This window comes from Marmota marmota, unplaced genomic scaffold, assembly GCF_001458135.2.
Source record: "Marmota marmota marmota unplaced genomic scaffold, marMar, whole genome shotgun sequence".
NCBI classification, from domain to species: Eukaryota; Metazoa; Chordata; class Mammalia; order Rodentia; family Sciuridae; genus Marmota; species Marmota marmota.
In genome coordinates this window covers 10135020-10155653 of record NW_026000153.1, presented here as the reverse complement: position 1 = coordinate 10155653, position 20634 = coordinate 10135020, and the positions used below count along the sequence as shown (strand labels likewise).

The following is a 20634-nucleotide window of genomic DNA, read 5'->3' as shown; positions in this document are numbered from 1 at the left end:
GGGGGGGGGGGGGGTCTGGGTGTGTAAAGGAAAGAAAAGAAGGGAAGGGGGCAGGTAAGCTAGCAAGTGAAAGGCCACAGACTCTCAAGAATAAAAACAAGAAAACCGCTGTCTCTATCTAATAGGATCCAGTACTCAAGCAATTGGAGTGGAATGGTAATAACCAACTTGGAAAGATCAAACACTCATCAGTTGAACAAGGAGAAGGAAGAACAAGGCAGCAGCATGAAGACTGGAGACACAAGAGAGAGTAGTAGGTTTGGGAAAATGCTAGAGGCAGTGGTCTAAACACGCACATAGTTGCATACATATTCAGAGATCTAAAGATAGTAATGTGTATACATTTATGTGCATATACAAGCACACATATGCATGCCTAGCTATTATAGCTGACTCTGTTGCTGCACTCCCCCCCACACACACATACACACTCACTGCTACCACTTGAACACAAGGCCAGATTTCCAACTGCTAACACCTGTATTTCTTCCTCTGGCCACTTGAGTGGCAGGCTAGAAATGCTACCCAGTCAATGCACTCCTAGGAGAAGCCCCCAACTAATGACAGTTGGGAGTTGGTATAGAAATAATTCAGCTCTTTCATCACTTAGTAAGAAAATCATGAGGCATGAATTTTATACAGGTTTCCAGAGTTTCCCCAGTAGGATTAAGATCTGGTAATCCACACTGGTAGTTCATTTGATATCTTGGTTTATTTGTGCTGCTATCACAAAATGCTACCGACTGAGGAATTTAAAAAGAAACTGATATTTATTTCGCACAATTCTGAGACTGAGAAACCCAATATCAAGGCACCACCAGGTCTGGTCTCTGTTGAGGTCTGCTTTTCCTGCTTCCAAGATGGCGTCTTCTCTGCATCCTCTGGAGGGCAGGAAGTCTGTGTCCTTATGTGGCGGTAGGAATGGAAGGGTAAGAGAGGTCAAACTTTCCCCCTCAAGCCCTTTCATTAGGACACTAAGCCATTTGTGAGAGCTGATTTCCCCATGGCCTAATTACCACCTCTTAAGATCATCACAATGAGAAATAAAATTCAGCACATGGTTTTGGGGGGACATTCAGACCATAGCACTTGGTAACATACCCTCTACTGGCTGCCTCCCCTCCGTGTTTCATTTCCACATTCTTCTGTCAGTCTTTTTTATCTCCTACATAAACTATTTACATTCAAATAATTGTCTCAGGGTCTGTTTTTGAAGGAATCCAAACTTAGACATGTAAATATGTGTGTTTGGATTTGTATTTATATTCACACTTACATATATATATATATTTGTTTATATGTGTGTATGTGTCTAGATAAATACAAATACAGTTTTACATACACACAAATATATATTCACATAAATATAGTTGGCCTTCCGTATCCATGAGTACCACATCTGTGGATTCAACTGCCTACAGATGGAAAGTATTTGGAGAAATTTCTGAATCTGTACTGAACATACACAGACACAGACTTTTTCCCTTGTCATTATTCTCTAAACAATAGAGTATAACAACTATTTACATAGCACTTACATTGTTTTAGGCATTGTAAGTGATCTACAAATGATTTAAAGTATTTGGAAGATGTATGTAGGTTGTCAGTGATTATCACACAGTTTGATATAAGGAACTTGCGTCTGTAGATTTTGGTATCCACAGAGGGTGCTGACCCCAACCCCCAAAAGATACTGAAGGACAACTATCCTATATATGTGCTCAAATGAATAAATGTTTTCCTCTTTACCAAAGCACATCAAGTTATTATAGACCATCTTCTTTTGTCAGAGGAACCTGAAGCCTAATGTTCTGAATGGCCCCCACCCCATAATGGCCCCATAATAACCTCCCCAGCAGCATTCGATCTCCTCCTGACCATGGTAGAAGCCCTGCTCCAGTATTTCCCTCTCATTCAGAAAGATGGCACCTCACACCCCACCCATGCTACCAGCCACAGTTACCACGCCAGCTGCTGGCTTACGCTGACGAGCCTCATGCCTGTCAGCTACAAAGCCAGACCATACATCTGCATTATTACATTCTCACGCAGACACCTCCACAGCTGCAATCTCAAATCAAGGCCAAGTACTGCCAAGACATTAGGGTTTTATTTAGTGCACTACATCAAAAGATAGCAAAATGAAAGAATATGAAAAGCCAGGTTATTCTAATAATGAGCATCAACAAAGTTTACACCTTAGATTTTTTTGTATTCATAAAAAGAAAAGCTGCTCCAGGACCCTCCCCCACACCCAAGCCCACACATCCATGTCCTAACCTCAGGCGAGAACTCCAGCCTCTCTCCCACTTATTCTACTAGTAGAAAAGGCGGGCGTCAGAAATATAATCAAAAGCATAAGTGGCCCTTTAAGTGCTGAGGGTGAAACACACAAAATTAGAAAAAAATCCAGGACTGATAAGAATACAAGAAACAAGACTATAGACGTGTAGGAATGGACATGTAGGTCTGGAAAGAACTCAGCTGGCAGGAAGGCTTGGGCAAGTGACGACATCTTTGGATTTTTACTTTGTCAACCAAAAATGAAAGCAGGACTTTAAGGGGCCTGAACTTGGCCCTAAGGTGTGTTTCATTCAGCATATGCTAAGTTGAAAAACAAATAAAATTCAATGCCTCAGTATATTTGGATCTGTGACCCCTGTGCACATAAGGCCTGAGCTCATTTCTAGTTCCAAGGTTGGATTCCTTGGACTGATGTCATCAGTAGAACTTGAGGAACTCCCATCCTTCTCACCACCTTCTAAGTTTCCTCCCTGAAGAGCTCAGCTATCTGACCTTGACACACCTTGATCAGAAAGGCAATTTGTGCAAGCATACATTTAAAATTTCCTCTTGATAAGTGCCTTATTTCTCCCTCATTCTACTCCTAGAAGAATGAGATTACGATGAAAATTACCAGAAAATGCTACAGCTTCCAATATGGAAGAAATAAAATTGAGAAATTGGCAATATTTAATAGCAAATAGAAATCATTTACATAAAAACAATAAGTCTATCTACCCAGCATTGGCAAGAAAATAAGAGGTTCAACTGAAATATGCAAGGCAATGTTCATTTTCATTGGTAAATTATTTTTGTTTTTAACATATTACATAAATATAACATGTTTTAAACCCAGATATATAGACACATACACATTTTCCTTTCTTCCCTCCTCCCATCTCTTCCTTCCTTTTCTTCTTCTCCATACAAAAACCATCACTCTTGGTCATATTGGTTTTAATCTAGACTCTAGTTTGGATATGCATATGCTATAGGAAGAGCAAAAGATTTTAGAAAAGACATGTAGAGAAATGATAAATGCTATAATTTATGATGATCCACATCTGATTCTGCTTTGGTGAAATTAGGATGCTAGAGTTCCCCATGTATTTTTTATTATTCTGCAATACCCTCTAAGTCACAAGTGACTTGGAAAATGTATGTTCTTTATTACACAAGAGGGGAAAAATATATGGCTGCATTAACTCCCTATTGTAAATAACTTGGAACAGCTGCTGAAGACCAGATTCCCCATCACCACCATCACCACTACCAAATTTAAAGTACATTAATTATAAAGATCCCTTTAAAATTGCTGCATGGGTCAACTTCCTCTTCTCATTCCTATGCATTCTGGGGATATTCTGAGTAAGTGGATTAAAAATCAGCAATGCTTAGAAATAGCAATCTATGGCTTTGTGCTACTAATCCATACTCTGCCCTAAATGGACACAGGCAATTTCCTCCCATCCATTCTCTGCAACTGTACCTGACCAGCTCTCACCCAACAGAATGCACTGAGCTGTGTACTTTTCCCTAACTGCTTACTGTGAGCCTGCATTCAATTCAACAGCTGACTCAGCAAGAAGCTCCTCTGCCCTCAAAAAAGAACAGAAAATCCATGGTATTTCCCAAAAGGAGGCTGATGGAAGAAAATCAGCTGCTCTCTGTCACTCTTTGGAGCAGCAGTTCTTAATTGGAAGCGACTTTGTTCTCCAAGGGATACTGGGCAATATCTGCAGACATTACTGGCCCTACAACTGGGGGGAGGGGTACTCCTAGAACCTAATGGGTTGAGGCTAGGCATGCTACTAAATACCCTACAGTACACAAGACAGTCCCCACAACACAGAAGTACCCACCCCAGAGTGTCAGTAGTGCTGAGGCTGAGAAACCTGCTTCCGAGGAAAGAGCTTGTCCCTTGGTTGGAGAAGAGAATAGAGAGAACCTAAGAGTCAGGGCTGTTATCAGTGAGTACAAGCATCAAGTAACCGGAAGGATCACCCTAGCCACAGCTACAGCAGGACTTACAACACAGGAACACTTGATACACTTGTTTCCTTCTGGATGAAATTCCTCTCCTTCCCGATACTGCACACCTTCAAACACACAGCCTGGAAAGTAAAGCAGAGTCCAGAATTAGGGCAGAAGTCTTCTTTCAACTTGATGTGATCTTTCCATCCACTGCTCACCTATCTCCCACCCCCACTTCCATTCCCACCCCAACAAGTGTCCTCCTTCACCTGTAGATAAGATTACTACATATTTTTTTTAAAAAAAATAGAGTACAAAAGATTGGCACATTGTCATGGGACCAGAAATCCCAAAGATGCCATGAAACTTAACAGTCAAACCCAAGGTGGCCCAACGACAGCAAAAGCACTATAGTGACTCCCGTAGTGAGCCTCTGGAGCTGTGTCAGAATCGTGGTGACCACTACCAGGGGAACCCATCCCTAAGGGGGCAGAAGAAACCAGAGGAAGGCCAAGGGAAAGAGGTCAACTATGAGATAAAGAGCAGATGATGCTAAAGGCTGCCACGTAATGAGTACCAGGGAACTGCACAGCCTCTACAGGCCCTATGTACCCTGATCTCACTCTACTTTCCCAGGAATCCTACAAAGTGGGGTCTCTTATTCCTCATTCCACAAACAAGGAAAACATGGCTGGAGTGGAAGTAATCCACCTGGCAGATAGCCAATTGAGATTCATACTTGAGATTCATACTTGGCTCTGACCCACCCACTGCACTAAGCAGAGGGCCAGGCACAAATGAAAGAGGGGCAGAAGAGGGCAGTAAATGCTCCATGGGTTTTCCACTCCACCCTGTATGTGTTCAAGTGGCTGTGGTCCCTCACAAGTTTGGCTAATAAAAGGATCAAAACTCCGAGTTGTCTCCTAGTCAGAAAGATGCTCAGGACACTGCCAATATTCTAAAGAGATGTCACAGATGACCTGAGGCACAGAGTGCCCAGCAGCTGTGTCCTTCACACTAGGAGAGGACTGTCAATAGCAAAACCACTTTCCTCACAAGGTGCTTGGCCAAGATAGCTGGGGTCCCTTTCCACATAGCAGACTGTGCAGGAAACAGAGCTGCTGGGGGGCAAAACTTAGCCAAGCAAGCTCTCATGAAGGACTAAGGAGGCATCTTCAAGGTCTTCCCACTAAAACTGCCAGAAGAAGCCACCAAATTCTTGGAAGAGCTGCTTCTTAATAAAAAAAGATCAAGAACATTTTCCCCAGCTGGCCTGACCTCTGGCCCCATCCTTCTTAAAGCCAAATATGGCCCTTCATTCAACAGAAAAACACATAGCCGTGTGCCACAAGCCTGAATTTGAATAGGTAAATAAAGTTGAACTTCTAAAAATATGCCCCAGGAATAAGACCTGTTTGATATACACAACCAGGGCTAGCAAAAAGCCACCTCTTTGTGTTCTGGTAATATGGAAAAACTTGGTAAGCATGGTGCCCCCCAGTGACTGCACCCAGCACTGTTCATGAATGGCAGACGATGCCCAGTCTCTCTCTCCAAAGGACACTTCCAACAAAGTGTCTTCAATTCTTTTCTATGTTTGCACCTCTGATTCTGTGACACAGATGGCCAGACGGATAAACCACATAATCTACATTTAACAGCTTAAGTGAAGGAATTTCTCTGAAAATTCTGTTCAAGCTGTTCCCTCATGATCCAGCATCCTTGAGCAAAGAGTCAGATGGGATGGAAGGAACAGACAACCAAGAATGCCCTGAAATCTGTTTCAGGAAGAAACTGACCACAGACTGTACATGTTTGTCATTATGTGGAATACCATTCCCTGATCAATGACAGACGCCAGTCCTTCTGAATTAACAATCATACCCTAAGGCTTCCCTCGACTGTCTCTATCAAAACTTGGCTGAGGCCACTCTCCTAAGACAAAGGATAAGACATGCTGGAGGCAGCTCCTTCCCATGTGCATTCCAAACACTGCCTGTGGGAATGAAGGACAGGGAGCAAAGATGATTCCTGACCTCATATCAGAAGTCACAGAACCTGCCCAGGAAGGCAAGTGGTCAGTGTGTGACACAGGCAGCCTCACTGTTAAAGAAGATTCACCACCCAGGGCACCTGGATCTAAGCAGAATACTTCTCATGGTGTATGGTGAAGTGAGAGGTAGTATAGTGTGGTGGTGAGGTAAGAGAAGGGCCAGGGCCCAGCTATACCTTCAGCCCTTACTCACTCATGTACCTGGGCCTGGTTTCTTCCTGTTGAGCAGTGGACACCACCCCACCCCTCCATGGAAGGCTGTGAGAACTTAGCAGTGCAATATGTACAACCCTGGAGCCCAGCCCTTCCCTTCCCAGGAACACAACCAAAATCAGAATGAAGGAGCCATTGCTCAATTTTTTTTTTTTTAAAGAGAGAGAGAGAGAATTTTTTTAATATTTATTTTTAGTTTTTGGTGATCGCAACATCTTTATTTATTTATGTGATGCTGAGGATCGAATCCAGCGACCCGTGCATGCCAGGTGAGCGCGCTACCGCTTGAGCCACATCCCTAGCCCCCATTGCTCAAATTTAAAAACTTCAATGGATGAAATAAATTCACGCTGCTGTTTGTGTGCCCACATTTCAAAGACAACCTAAAACATGACTGTCTCCTAAATGAGAAGGCAAGAGGTGATGAGCTTCAAGGCTTTGCATTACCCTTGCTCCCTGAGGGGGTCCTATGGTTGTGGGCTGGGGGTGGGGTATCTGAGTCGATTCTGTATCAATAAAGCAACAGTCTGCTCAGAACAACCAAATTCGCATTTGAGAGATTTCATAATTTTTGAATCTGGTTGACAAATAACATTTGTCTCATTACCAGTCCCCAAGCTTGGCTGTGAAAAGAAATGTCAGAGGAGTCCAGGGTCCCACCCTCAGAGGTTCTGATGGAATTGGTCTGAAATGCAGCTGGGCACCAAGCTTCTCTTTCCCTTCACTTTTTCCAGGTGATTCTAACTTGCAGCCTAGAGAACTATGCTCTAGCTTAGCAAAGACCCCATAGACATTTAAGAATGTGGCTCAGGAGGCTGAGACAGGAGGACAGAGAGTTCAAAGCCAGCCTCAGCAAAAGCAAGGCACTAAGCAACTCATTGAGACCCTGTCTCTAAATAAAATACAAAATAGGGCTGGGGATGTGGCTCAGTGGCTGAGTGCCCCTGAGTACAATCCACAGTATCCAAAAAAAAAAAAAAAACAGATTTTGGAAAGAATCACTTTGATGTTTTATAGAAATCTAGTATGAAAAGGAAGCTGAATAAAGACATTCTAAGATATAAGGAAGGTTAGAAGTAGTAGACACTGGCTGTCCTTGTCATTGGAGGTGAGAAAAGACTGAATTCCTTTTTTTTTTTAATTTGTAATCTACCAAAATATATTTTAAGGACTTATTTTTTTTTCTTTTTTTTTTAATTTTTATTGTTGGTTGTTCAAAACATTACATAGTTCTTGATATATCATATTTCACACTTTGATTCAAGTGGGTTATGAACTCCCATTTTTACCCCGTATACAGATTGCAGACTCACATCAGTTACACATCCATTGATTTACATATTGCCATACTAGTGTCTGTTGTATTCTGCTGCCGACTGAATTCTAAAAAGAGCTCCGCTCTACCACATGGAGGGGAAAGAGCCTAGCTCATTTCTGCACAGTATCCCACCATGTGCCTTCTCATTTCACAGGAAGGTCCCAAGAACAGTGGACCCTCTAGAGAGTAACCTTTCAAAGTAAAGGGTAGTAGCTGTATCATCACCAATAAGTAAGAGTGCTCAGAGAAGACCCAAAATGCAGAACACCTGTTGGAAACACTTGGCTAGCAACTTAAGAGATCATAAAAACTCTCTCACCTCAAAATCCCCAGGCATATATGAAAGGGCAAGAAAAGATGCAACAGGCCTTTGCAATCCTGTTCAGAAAACTAAGAGGAAACATTCCCAGCCACTAGAAAAGGAAGATCCTTGCTCTCAGTTAGCCAGTGTCCTCTCATTTGTGTCCTCTCAAAAAGACAGTGGGTCCAACTTGTTGAACCACACTGAAAACTTAGACCAGCAAAACCCTAAGCTAAACTCACTAGGGACACAGCTCTCAGTTTTCAGAAAACATCTGGTCACCTCATCACCCGGGTGAGCTCTGGCCAACGTATTGCAATATGAAGCAGTAAAAAGACATTTCTGGAAACAAGTGAAAGCCACAGCCTTTCTTTCCAAAATAAGCATTACCTGTGGCCCTGTGGAGTGGAAAGCAGGCCTCTGAGAATCCACATGCCAAGACCTACAGCACGTTGTGTTCATACTGGGCACACGGAGGAGGCCAACCAGACATTTCTATGCAAAAGAGCTTGCTTGCTCTTTTAAGTCCATCAGGTACACAGATGTAAAGTGAGGAAAATCCCAGTTGGGTGGGGGGTGGGGATCATGCATACTTGAGAGAAGACAGATTTCAATACTCCTGCACTGCACCAGAGAGCTTTCCAGCCTTCCGTTTCCTGAGAACATTACCTGGACAAGTGGGGCAGCAGGCTCCCAGATGCTCCAAAGGGTTTCTACAGTGAACAACACAGCGTACTTCAGACTGTGTAACGACACCTTCCTGCAAAACAGAATGTCCCAAATCAGTCAGCCCAGAAGTCCTACCGAGGAGCTAATATTGTAGAAAAGTAATCAAGGAAGGTGTTATGGTTTGGAACTGGAACATCCAAGCTCAGTTTAGACAATGCAGCCAGATGCAGAGGTGAAAAGATCAGATTTGTGAGGGCTCTGACCTTGTGAGTGGATTAGTTCATCCTATGGATGGTAATTGTGAGCACGTGAGGCATGGTTGGTAATGGTAAGCACTGGACATTTACCTTGGGGACTGTATCTGTCCCTGGCCCCTTCCTATCCCTATCTCTGCTTCCTAATTGCCATGAGTTGAGCAGCTTTCCTCCACCATGCCTTTGCACCATGATGTTCTGCTTCACCTCAGGCTTAGAGCAATAGAGTCAGCTGACCATGGACTGAGACCTTTGAAACTATGAGCCCAAAATTAAATTTTCTTACTCTACGTTGTTCTTGTCAGGTATTATGTCACAGCAATGAAAAACTGATGAAGAAGGAGAAGAACTGGAAAGGTACAAGATGAGGGTGAGTGTGAGGCCTAGAGATAGATACATGGCACACATGAGGTAAGAGCCATTCACCCTGACCTACTCTGTGGACCTCAGAGTGCAAATCCTGTCTCCTGTTCTTTTTCCTGTTCTTGCACTTTCTCTTCGGCCCTGCCTGCTTTCTTTTAAGTCTAGATTTTAAGGCCTTCTTGCCATCAGTCTGTACCTGACAGTCTGGCCGCTCACTCACAATTGTTTTCAGTACTGGTTATATTTTCTATCATTATTATTACACTTCAAGCCATTAACTGTGAGGAACAGAGTACACACATAACACCCAGGCTAGCATTCAGAGAGCCAGATAAATTCTGACCACCCTTCTAGAAATAACAAGGCTGGTTTTGCAATCTTAAAAATGTAACTTGGTTTCACACAGTCTGGGGTTGGGTTTTCTCTCATATCAAATGAAGAGATATGACAAAACAGTTTCTAAGTTTGTATTTAAGTAAGTCTAAACAGAGACTTCAAGTTTTAGTCATGAAATCAAGTGTGTCATTTGCAAACTCATTTTGAGATTCTACTATCATCTTAATATCAATTGAAATATTTTAAAAATTAATTCTCAGAGTCTGTCTTTGAAGAGTTTCCTCTGTATTCTCTACCCATTTTGTACAGGAATTTGTGATTTTTTGGTATTTATTTGTTTTATTTTGTTTTGAAGGGAGGATAGCACGGGCTGAAGACAGATGTAACCACGTGACAACTAAGCTACTTTCTTCATTATGTATGCCACCATTTAGTACCAATCCAACAAGGAGTGTTCTACACTAAATGTCTTCATATTATATCAGGAATAAGATTTGTAGGACCAGGTGGATTTATTGTAGTTTGTAACACATTTGGAGACAGGAACAATTCTCAAATAGATAAGATTTAAAAAAAAATCCATGTCTTGGTTATGTAACTGAAGCAATGCAAAAATGCTATGATCCAGTCGGGTGTGGTGGCTCAGACCTGTAATCCCAGCAGCTCAGGAGACTGAGATAGGAGGATTGTGAATTCAAAACTATACTCAGAAATGGAGGCAATAAGCAACTCGGTGAGACCCTGTCTCTAACTAAAATACAAAATAGGAATGGGGATGTGGCTCAGTGGACAAGTGCCCCTGAGTTCAATCCTGGTACTAAAAAAAAAAAAAGAAAGCTATGATCCAAAGTCAAATTTCCTTCAATGTATGCAATTCCGATGGAGGCTTCAAGTTCGTTTCCAGCATCTCTGATGATCAGGTTGTCCTCTTCTAGTAGGAAATTAAAAATTCATCAGAGGATATAAGAAAGGAGGCAAAATTCAACTCAGACACTAAGGAAATCCTTGAACTCACTGTTGTCTGGACTCTAATTGTAGCCACACATAGGCATCTACCAGGAGCATTTTTAATGACAGTCTCGATTATTGCTTCTAACCACCAATGAGAGAGTTCTACTTATAGAGGGCATAAGTAAAGTAAGAGAGGTTAAGTAACTAGTTATGTGAGCAGCAGAGCCTGTATTTCACCTACTGTCCTACACTGTGTCCTCTGTAACTGATTCTGTGCCCTCAGAAGAGCTTTCGGATAGAGTTTGCAATTGTGTCTGTTCTTTGGAGAAAAAAGAAGACTAGCCTGAGAAGTGAAGATCATTTCCTGCATCCTTTGATGAGGTCTCAACCCCTAAAGACTGGAAGCAAGAGGTGGCAGAGTGGGAAGATTCGAGCTGAGCAAAGGAACAGCTCTATGTAGCTTCCTTCACAGGATCCTGCACCTTTTTGCTTATTGAATGAAATGACATCACACTAGCCAGCAGGGCTTAAGCAAAGTTTTAAAACAGGAAGATGAAAGACAAATTTGATCTTCAGCAGGTAACATCCCCTTTCTGCATGCCACTCTGCAGTTCAGCATTTCCTGACTTCCCATAATAACTTGATTTTCCTGCATCAATTATCTGCAGCCTGTTGAGTGACTAGTAACCAGAGATGATAGGCAATTGAAGGTTTAATGTTAATAACTGATAATGGCTTGTAATCTATTCTTCAGGCAACAAAATATTCCCTCCCTCCATTTAATTTAAACAAGGTCTTCATTCAAAGGCAGGAAAATCTTTAGATACAAGCAACTTCAGGATCAACATGACCTGGGATGGTTGTACACAAATGTTATACTAGACTGCAAAGTTATCCTGTTTAACCAACATTTCAACCAAGGCTTCCAGAACACCCTGCCAAAGAGTGAAAATTACATTGATCAAAAAGCAAGGTGGAGGTGAAGTGGTGCAAGTTTGTAAGAAATGTCAGCTTTTGGTGTTATTAAAACTCTTTGCTCTTATCTCTGTATCATGAAGCTGGTTGAATTTATAAACTAGTGTAAAAATTCAACAAATATTTATTGACATAATTAATTTATCATTCACAGCTGTCTTACCTTCTGCTTATTTCACAAATGACTATATAAATAAGATGAATAAATAACTGAAGGTCTTTTGAATGAACATGCTTGCTGTGGGCATATAATAAGAACATGTTAATATAAAATTCATATTTCATAAACTAAATGTCAATATGCATAAGATAAGATCAGAGAGAAATATCTCTTGTGGTGCTCACCTTTTAATCTCCTTTCAATGCAAATGCATTTCCTGAGATTATGAAATGGGATTTGGGATACAATGACTTAATAGCATCTTCGCCACAGAAAATTTCTAAGTTATATTAAAAGTAAATGAGCATTATTTTTTATCAGAGTATTTCTTTAAAGATAAGAAAAGCAGTTTAAAATTTTAGTTCTATGATTCCCTTTGGTTCATCTTTCTGTGTTTAATACCTGTGAGGATTAGAGCCATATGGAATTACTGTTCTTTTTGGAATTCAGCAAGCATCAGCCACAGTGGGCCCCTTGGTTGCTGAAAAAAAGTGGCTCTTGGATTTGTCAGGTTGAAATCATCGAGGTTACAGTGTACCAGTTGCTTCTATTTAATACAGTTTATGGATTGGCTCTGGCTCAAAATCTTTCTAAATCAAAGAAGGAAAAACTATCTCATCTAACAATACCTCTTTTCTGCTAAGAGGAATTCATGTTTTGCTTAAAGATAATTTCAGAGGAAGACATGAATTTTCCCCAAGAATGTATGCATCTTCCTGCAGTTTTTCCAGGCACCGTTTAGCAAGGGTGGACAATTCTGTTGTGTATTTTCTGAAAAAAAAAAAAAGTCCTATACGATGTCCCTCCTGTACCTGTCTTCTTATGGTGAATGTCACAGTAAAATACATACAAGGATACAGTTGATTTTTCATTTGTTTATCTTTTTTGTTTTTCATTTGAGGGTTTTATTCTGTGTGGTCTGGAAGGGGGAGCTAAGGAGGACCCTGTGGAGTCCTCACTGGTGAGTAAAAAAAAAAAAGCTGGACATTACCTGGCACTGATGCAGGACACAGGGCTCAGCTGGGCTCTGCCATTTGAAGGAGCTGTTGTAGGTATTTCCTTCATAGGTGCAACCTAGGTGGGAAACACAGAAAGAAAAAGAAAGGCCAAAAATGAACATGTGTTTCCTTTATCTTTGGAGCAAAAGAAGTTATATCTAATTACAATAAGACTAGTAATCCCAGGGACCATCAGCTCCCCGGCTATTTTTTCCCAGGACACAGCTAAGCCTTCTAAGTACCTACTTGGCATCCACTTAGGTTAATTCTCTGACTACTAAATCCACTAATTCATGGACTGTGTTTTCAAATGAAACATCACAGATCGATGAACTCTCTTGGCCAAAATGCATGATTTTATTATGCTTAACAAAGTTCTCATACTTTATTACTTCTCATAATACCAGAGCTAAAAGCAGCACTATGAAAAAGGTGATCTTACATGAGAGCAAAGGAACTCAAAATTGCTGAAGATCAAGAAAGAAGTTTCAAATGTGGCAGGGACTTAAAGCAGAAAACTAAAATAGAGAGACTGATTGCAAAATTCTATACATAAGAACTACTGTCTTCACCGGATAAAACCTTCCAAGGCTTACCTCCTAGCTCGCAGAGCTATGGTTCCCAGGTTCAATTTTATTTTACTCTTAGGTAATGAATTAGATTAAATATATCTGAAACTGCCAATGTATGGATTACTATATGTTAACTCACTGGCCAAAATAAAAGTCATACTTATTCATTGGCAAAGAAAAAAAAAAAGAAGTCAAAAGACCAGAGAGGCTCCAAAGAGGGAACAATTCATTTAATTGAGATTCCTCAAATAAATAATGGCATAAACTCAAAGAAATAATGTTGTGAAGAACAAGCCTCAATCTTGATTTAGTTTGTACAAGCAACTTCCACACTGAGGGTTATACTTCCTGGGAAGGTGCAATTGGCTATGCCAACAGTCACTGTAGTCTCAGGAGCCCACCAGGCTTAGAATGTTTAATCCAAAAAGTATAGAAAAGAACACATAGAAGGGATAATACAGAAATCAAAGGGACTGCCTGTCTGTTGCAATGACTTCTGGATACCTAATCATCCTCCATTCTGTTTCAAAGAGGAAAGAATCACTTTCTTCCATGAGTCGTTTTAGATACAGCCATGGTCAAAAAACTTAATGCATAGAAGCAGAATAATAATGGACTTAGGAAATTTTCAGTAGATGTTTTCATAAACTCAGAACCATGATCTAAATTCCCAAAGAATTATGAATGACTGAACAGAGCTCGGTAATACTCTTCTCTCTAGTTCCTACAAATCAAATTACTAAAGTACACAGCTGATTGGAAACATATTAGGGAAATGCTTTCGCTATATATTTTTTAATTTCCTTTGCATGAAGTGTTACGGAGATAGAGTATTCAACCACAGGAAACTTTAGCACACTACAAATTCTTACGCCAAACCAAGGATGAATACAGTAAATTTTCAACAATGAAAACCAATATAAAACAATTGGGGCTAGCATAAATCTTAGCAAACAAGCACACTTACAATCGACGTGCCATGTGCATGTCTAACCCACTAACACAGACTCACTCAGATAATAAATAACTTGTTCTGAGAGATGGAGGCGGGGAAATCAGAGAACCAAATCCAATTCATGTTAAGTCCAAGTGCATATGAAACGCCTGCCAAGTCTGCCAGTAGAGTTTCCGAATATGCTATATATTTTCATCATCTGGATTAAAAAACTTAAAGAAAGGGTGATTTTTTTTTTGCTGCTTATAGAGCAGGCAAAGATCTTGCCGTTTTTACTCAGAAGGAAGTGTTGTACAAAACCCATGCAACCCAGGGAGGAAGTGCAGACCAAAAGATCGTTCTTAACCGATGCCAGGTCATGTGCAAAGGGCTCCAAGAGCAGCACAGGGGCCTCTGGATTATTCCACTCTAAATGGGATAAAGGAATCTAAAGGGATTGGAACAAGTGGTCCACAGTACAGGGAACCCAACAGTGTTTTCTGCTTCAAATAACCGTCCATCCGAAGCATCGTTCCTCCACCATATTCTAACACTTGAAGAAAACTGGGCAACAATATTGGAAAATCAGACCAAGGTCAGACTGTGAAGTGCTTCATTGCTTTACTGCCCTTGTTCATACGTCAATCTATCAAACCTGAATCAAAGTAACAGATTTCCTCCAATGATGGATGACTCTGAATTACTAAAAAGACTCAAAAACATCTGGGAAAATCTCCACAGCAAGGGAAATCCACGCCTTTTCCTTCCTCCCCTACCCTCACTAGCATTAGCTAGTTATGGAGACTGCGGTACATCAGGGATCAGAGGAGCTTTCATAGGTAAGGATTCTCAGAAATAAGATAATTAAAGAAAGGTTATTACCACTCTTAGGGCTCATGTTCAAAGATAAGCATGTTATCTTAGTGAAAGACACTAAGGCGTACTATATGAAGATGTAAGTAATCAAATAAAAACTTAAATATACTCCAGAAGTAAATCACCTCTTATTTTCTTTTTTCTTTTTTTTTAAAGAGAGAGAGAGAGAATTTTTTAATATTTATTTATTTATTTTTTTTTTTTTAGTTTTTGGTGGACACAACATCTTTGTTTTTATTTTTATGTAGGATCAAACCCAGCGCCCCGCACATGCCAGGAGAGCGCGTTACTGCTTGAGCCACATTCCCAGCCCTCACCTCTTATTTTCTATAAGGTAAATTTCTTTGTAATAAATTCTATTTGTCACCAACTTTATGTTGATCACAGGGTACACACATAAAACCTTGCCCTCCTTTTTTGTTTAAGCCTCAGAGGCAAAATATACTAACTCTCTTTTTGGCCAGAATAGAAAGAGGGGCAAAGAAAAATTTCCACCATATATCCAGGTAGAGTTTTCATGCTGCCTATCATGAAAGACGAGTTTTATTTTTGTTTTTCCAATCCAACGCAGACTGATACTTTGAAAAATATAATAAAGATGACTTACTAGAATAATTGAATTTAAAAGACTATGCAAAATGATGTAAGCCCATTTTTTATTATTACATGTAATAGTTATAGAATCCTCTGTCACTGAGCCACATCCCCAGCCCTTTTTTTTTTTTTTTTTTTTTTTTTTTGAGACAGCGTCTCACTAAGTTGCTTAGGGCCTTGTTAAGTTTGTGAGGTTGGCTTCCAACTATTGAGTATCCCACCTCAGCCTCCCAAACCACTGGGATTACAGGTGCACTCCACCATAACCTTTTTCTTTAAATGATATTTACATAAACTTTCTACAAGAAAATTTGTAAACACCCATTCACTTTTCCTCTGGTATCAAAGAGCTTTTGAGATTCCACAAGTTTCAATAAAACCATTAGTACTACAGAAGGAAGAAGTGGTTATTTTCTGATAAAATCACACTATATTTAAACCAGTAGTTTGAAACCAAGGGAGATTTTGCCTCTCACCCCTTCTCCCTCTCAGAGACTTTTGGCTATGTTAGGGGACATTTTTGGTTGTCACAACTAGAGGATTAGGGATATTCCAGGCATCTAGTGGGGTAGAAGCCTGGGATGCTACTGAACAGCTGACAAGGCACAACAAAGAATTAACCAGCCCAAAATATCAATTGTGCCAAGATTAGGAAATACTGACTTAAACCATCATGGAGAGTTCAATAATCTTCATTTATGTCTAAAAAAAAATACAAAAATGAGCCTAAACTAGTAATACTTTGTTTTTATATGCATTTGGGCTCTTTTTAGATTAAATATTTTCAGAGTGAAGAAGAACTTCATGGTATTTTTTAGCAGACATGCTCTTGCAGAGAAGCTCTGCTTAGTCAACCAGTCATCTCCGAAAACACATGGCGATGGAAACAGGAAGAAGACAAATTAATTGAATCCACAGTTAAACAATAAAACTCATTTTTCCTATTAGTTGCAACCTTTTGCAGTGGCCACATTATCCCAAGGGAGAGAGAATACCACACATTTTCATCATTCTGTTGTTAAAATAACTGTTGAAAATCATCACGACCATAAAAAATGGCACTGGCCTTTGAACAAGTCTTAAATGTGCCTGGTTTCGCCCTTCTAGTCTAAATCCTGTCACTGCTTATGCTAACCTGAGCCTTAGAGCAAAGAACTGGAAGTTATCATCACCGGTAGTTTACCCAAAGTCCCTCACAGTGTGTCCCCAATCTACATTTGGAGTCCTTTCCCTCATCCCTAGAACACCATCATGGTTCCTGGGGTTGCTTTCTCAATGAACCTGCATGCTTCTGAATGCATGTTCAAGTTCTCAACGGGCAACCTGGCTACTGTGGGATGGCCATCCACCATCCCCATGAAACTTATCCTCTCAGGCTGCAGTTCTCTTCCGAAGAGCATAATCAAAGGACACTGGGTCTTTATCTTATACGACCTCTCTCACACCTTTCTTCTTCAACCCCCCTCACACATTTTAAAAACTCTCTTCCAATTCTTTCCATTCCCTCCATTCTGGCCTTAGATAAGCTGCAGGTTATTTCTCACCTGGACTGTTACAACAGCTCACTGAATATTTTTCCTGGTGTGGTAAAGATGGTATCTTTCAAGTCGTCCTCCCCAATAGCTGCCAGCATGTGCCTTTTCAAGTCCAAATTTTATTATGTCATTTGCTAACTCGAATTCTATCAATGACGGATGGTGCTCAGCCTGGCTGAGATGTACACTATGTACCAACCCCCAATCCTTCTTCTCCTGACCAATCGGATCAGAATCTCTAGAAATAAGAAGTGGGAAAAGGAATCTAATGTACAGCTGGGATTGAAAACCACTGACCTTTACTCTAAAATTAAAACTTGTTGCTATATCCAGTCACATCTTGGCATCCATAACGGATAGTTCCAGGACCCCAGAGAATAGCAAAATCCACAGACACTCCCTTCAGAAAACATGGTGTATATTTGCATATAACCTACACACACCCTCTCACATACTTTAAATCATCTCTAGCTTACTTAAAATATCTAATATGATGTGACTACTATATAAATAGTTGTTATACTTAATTGCTTGGGGAATAATGACAGGAAAAAAAGTCTATACATATTCGGTACAGATGCAATTTTTTAAAGATATTTTCAATTTGCAGATGGTTGAATTCACATGAACAGAACCCAAAGACATGGATAGCCTATTATACAAGCTCCCAGGCCTGACCTTAACTCACCTCTTCTCCCAAACTCAAACTGTCTCCACTGCCTATAATCTGCACTTAGGATTTCGCCAAATATGGTCAGAAGATCTCATTCTACGACTTTGCATATGCTTGTCCCTTCTTGAAAAAAAAAACAAACAAACAAATCTCATCCATTCCTTCCATCTCCTCCCAGCCCCCATAGGGACACAGAGGTCATCCAGGCTCTCATCTGCCTAATTCATCCTTCAAGACTTGGCTCAAGGTCATAGCCTCTAGGAAATCATGCTTTAAACTTCCCTGACCAGTCATACTTCCATGCACTTTCTCCATGCACAATGTGAATTTCCAGGTCCCTTGCAGTACTTTGGATGTAACAGGCACTTAATAAATGTTTAATTTCACTGGGAGTAAACAGCAAGCAAGCACTAACACACATTCCTGCAAACTGTAGAAATAGAACATAGAGAAGACAGCATTCTCTGAATGACCTCTCATCTTCTCCTCTTGGGCACATAGGCCCAAATCACCTTCATCTCCAGAAAAGTAAAACAACCTTGGAAAAATTCAGACAAGCTAATTTTCAATAAGGTGACTTTTCTTCCCCAAATCCACTTTGTCCCCAAACCACTAGTTTCTACTTCTCTTTTGTTGTTTGTTTTTGTTTTGTTTTGTATTGATTAGCACTCAGTCATCTTTACTTAAATTAAACCAAACTTGGCATTTCTGAAATCAGTTCATGCCATATGACATAGGGAAAGAGAGCAAACAGGCCTGCCATTCTTCCAAGCTTCCGGGTGCCCTGATGGGGTACCCCTACCCCTGGACTTGGTCAATAAACCCCAAATTCCCCAAGCCCAATACAATTTTTTTAATGAACCACTTTTCAGACACTGTTCTCCAAAAACATATGGAAGTACAATCAGAAGGGATAAACATAAAATCTGACTAGCCATTTGAGGGCTTAAATTGTGTCCTTAAGAGTTCATTTAAAACAGGCTTTTATTACTCTTTAAGGCTGTACCTACCATGAATCCTGCAGGCAATTTTGCTTATTTTGGGCTAATGGGAATTTTATAGCCAAACCATTTCCTCAATCCCAAGAGAAGAAATCAGGCTCATGAACTGAGTTCTTAAAAGAGTAGTGTATGCCCCTCACCACACATTCTTTTCATAGCTTTTCTTGTTCTGTATTCCAATTAGGAATTCAACATACAATTAAAATGAAATAATCAACAATAGAATAAAAATGGAAAAAAGGCAATTTTACTTAATTTTTGATGATTTTTTAATGCCTAAAGCCCAAATACCTGGAAATAGCCCATGAGCATTGTGCAAATCCAGCTCACTTCACCAGGACAAAGGGACACAAAACCACCACATGACCTGCATGTATTTCTGATCTGTATATTTCTTAGAGACAGCAAAGTGATGAAATAGTGCCTTATGATGTCATAACTTCATAGTATCAATATAATATGTTCAATATCTGGCATTGATATAAGATAATAAAATAGATTCTATGAATCACAAATGAATTTGGCTTCTATTGAACAAAATATGCTTTGGAACTTTTAAATATGATTAATATAATGAAATAAAACTGCAAGAGAGAAAAATACTTGCAACTTTTTTTCTTTATACAAACCAGTCACCCATCATTCTTGCACTTGACCTGTTCTAACCTTAAATGATTCTAAACATGGGAGTCCTTCTTCCTTTCACTGGACAGAATCACCCTGCTGCAGCCACGCCACCCTCAGCAGCCCCTTGTCAGGGAGCCAGCACCCACTGCTTCCTGAGAGGCAAGGGAGAAGGAACCAGGTGGAGCTGGCACTAAGCAAAGATAAAGAGAACCAGTAACACAACCATGAGTGACTGTCCCGTCAAGCCCCCAGACTGACCTTCTAATGTGGACAGGAAAATGTCACCACAGGCCATTCCCAAAGATGAGTTCCAAAAATTGTTTTTGAAAAACATTATGTGAAAAAGAAAAATCTTCAATAGGCAAAATGGGAAAGAAGAAAGAAAATTAAAATCCTTGCCTATTGTTGCAGGTGGGGCATTGTACTTGAGGTTTTTGCCTAGGGTTCAATTTTATTCTCATGGAAGGCCCCACAGGACAGACAACATTTTACCCCTACATTGTTAAAACAAGGAATCAAGGTTGAGAAATGTAGAATGACTTTGTCCCAGTCAAGCAGCCGCTCTGCCTGTCTTACGCCAAACCCATGAACTACGTGGGTTCTATGGGTATACAGAAGGAACTTAGACAGTGGTGGCTTCCTGAGGAAAAACAATACCCTGAGGAGATGGCATGCTGCCTTTCAGTGACAATTCACAAAAAGTCATGAATGGAATCCTCAGTTTTCCCAAAGTAATTTTTAAACATCAGTAAATATCACTTTGATGATCATAAAAAATAAGTCATACACAGCACACATGTGAAATAATCCCTCTGTGATTAAGGCAATGCTCTGTGTGATTTTTATATATTGGGAATACATAACATGATGTAACCTTTAGTGTTCTTGGGGATGGTTGAACTACTACCCTTCCTTCTCTCTCTCTCTCTTTCTCTCTCTCTCTCTCTCTCTCTCTCTCTCTGGGGGGGGGGGGG

The 20634-nt window shown here is 40.3% G+C and overlaps 1 protein-coding gene across 5 annotated transcripts in view; it reads right to left on the bottom strand.

Moving 5' to 3' along the window:
* The window catches only part of Bmper (BMP binding endothelial regulator), a 245404-nt gene that overhangs the window by 174622 nt on the left and 50148 nt on the right, over window positions 1–20634 (bottom strand). For all 5 annotated transcript variants that reach the window (XM_048786454.1, XM_048786453.1, XM_015490216.2 and 2 more), the window contains exons 4-6: window positions 12842–12924; window positions 8812–8902; window positions 4315–4397 (exon numbers count right to left, since the gene is read on the bottom strand). In XM_048786454.1, coding sequence (XP_048642411.1) covers window positions 4315–4397; window positions 8812–8902; window positions 12842–12924 — 257 coding nt within the window. The remainder of the gene's footprint in view (window positions 1–4314; window positions 4398–8811; window positions 8903–12841; window positions 12925–20634) is intronic.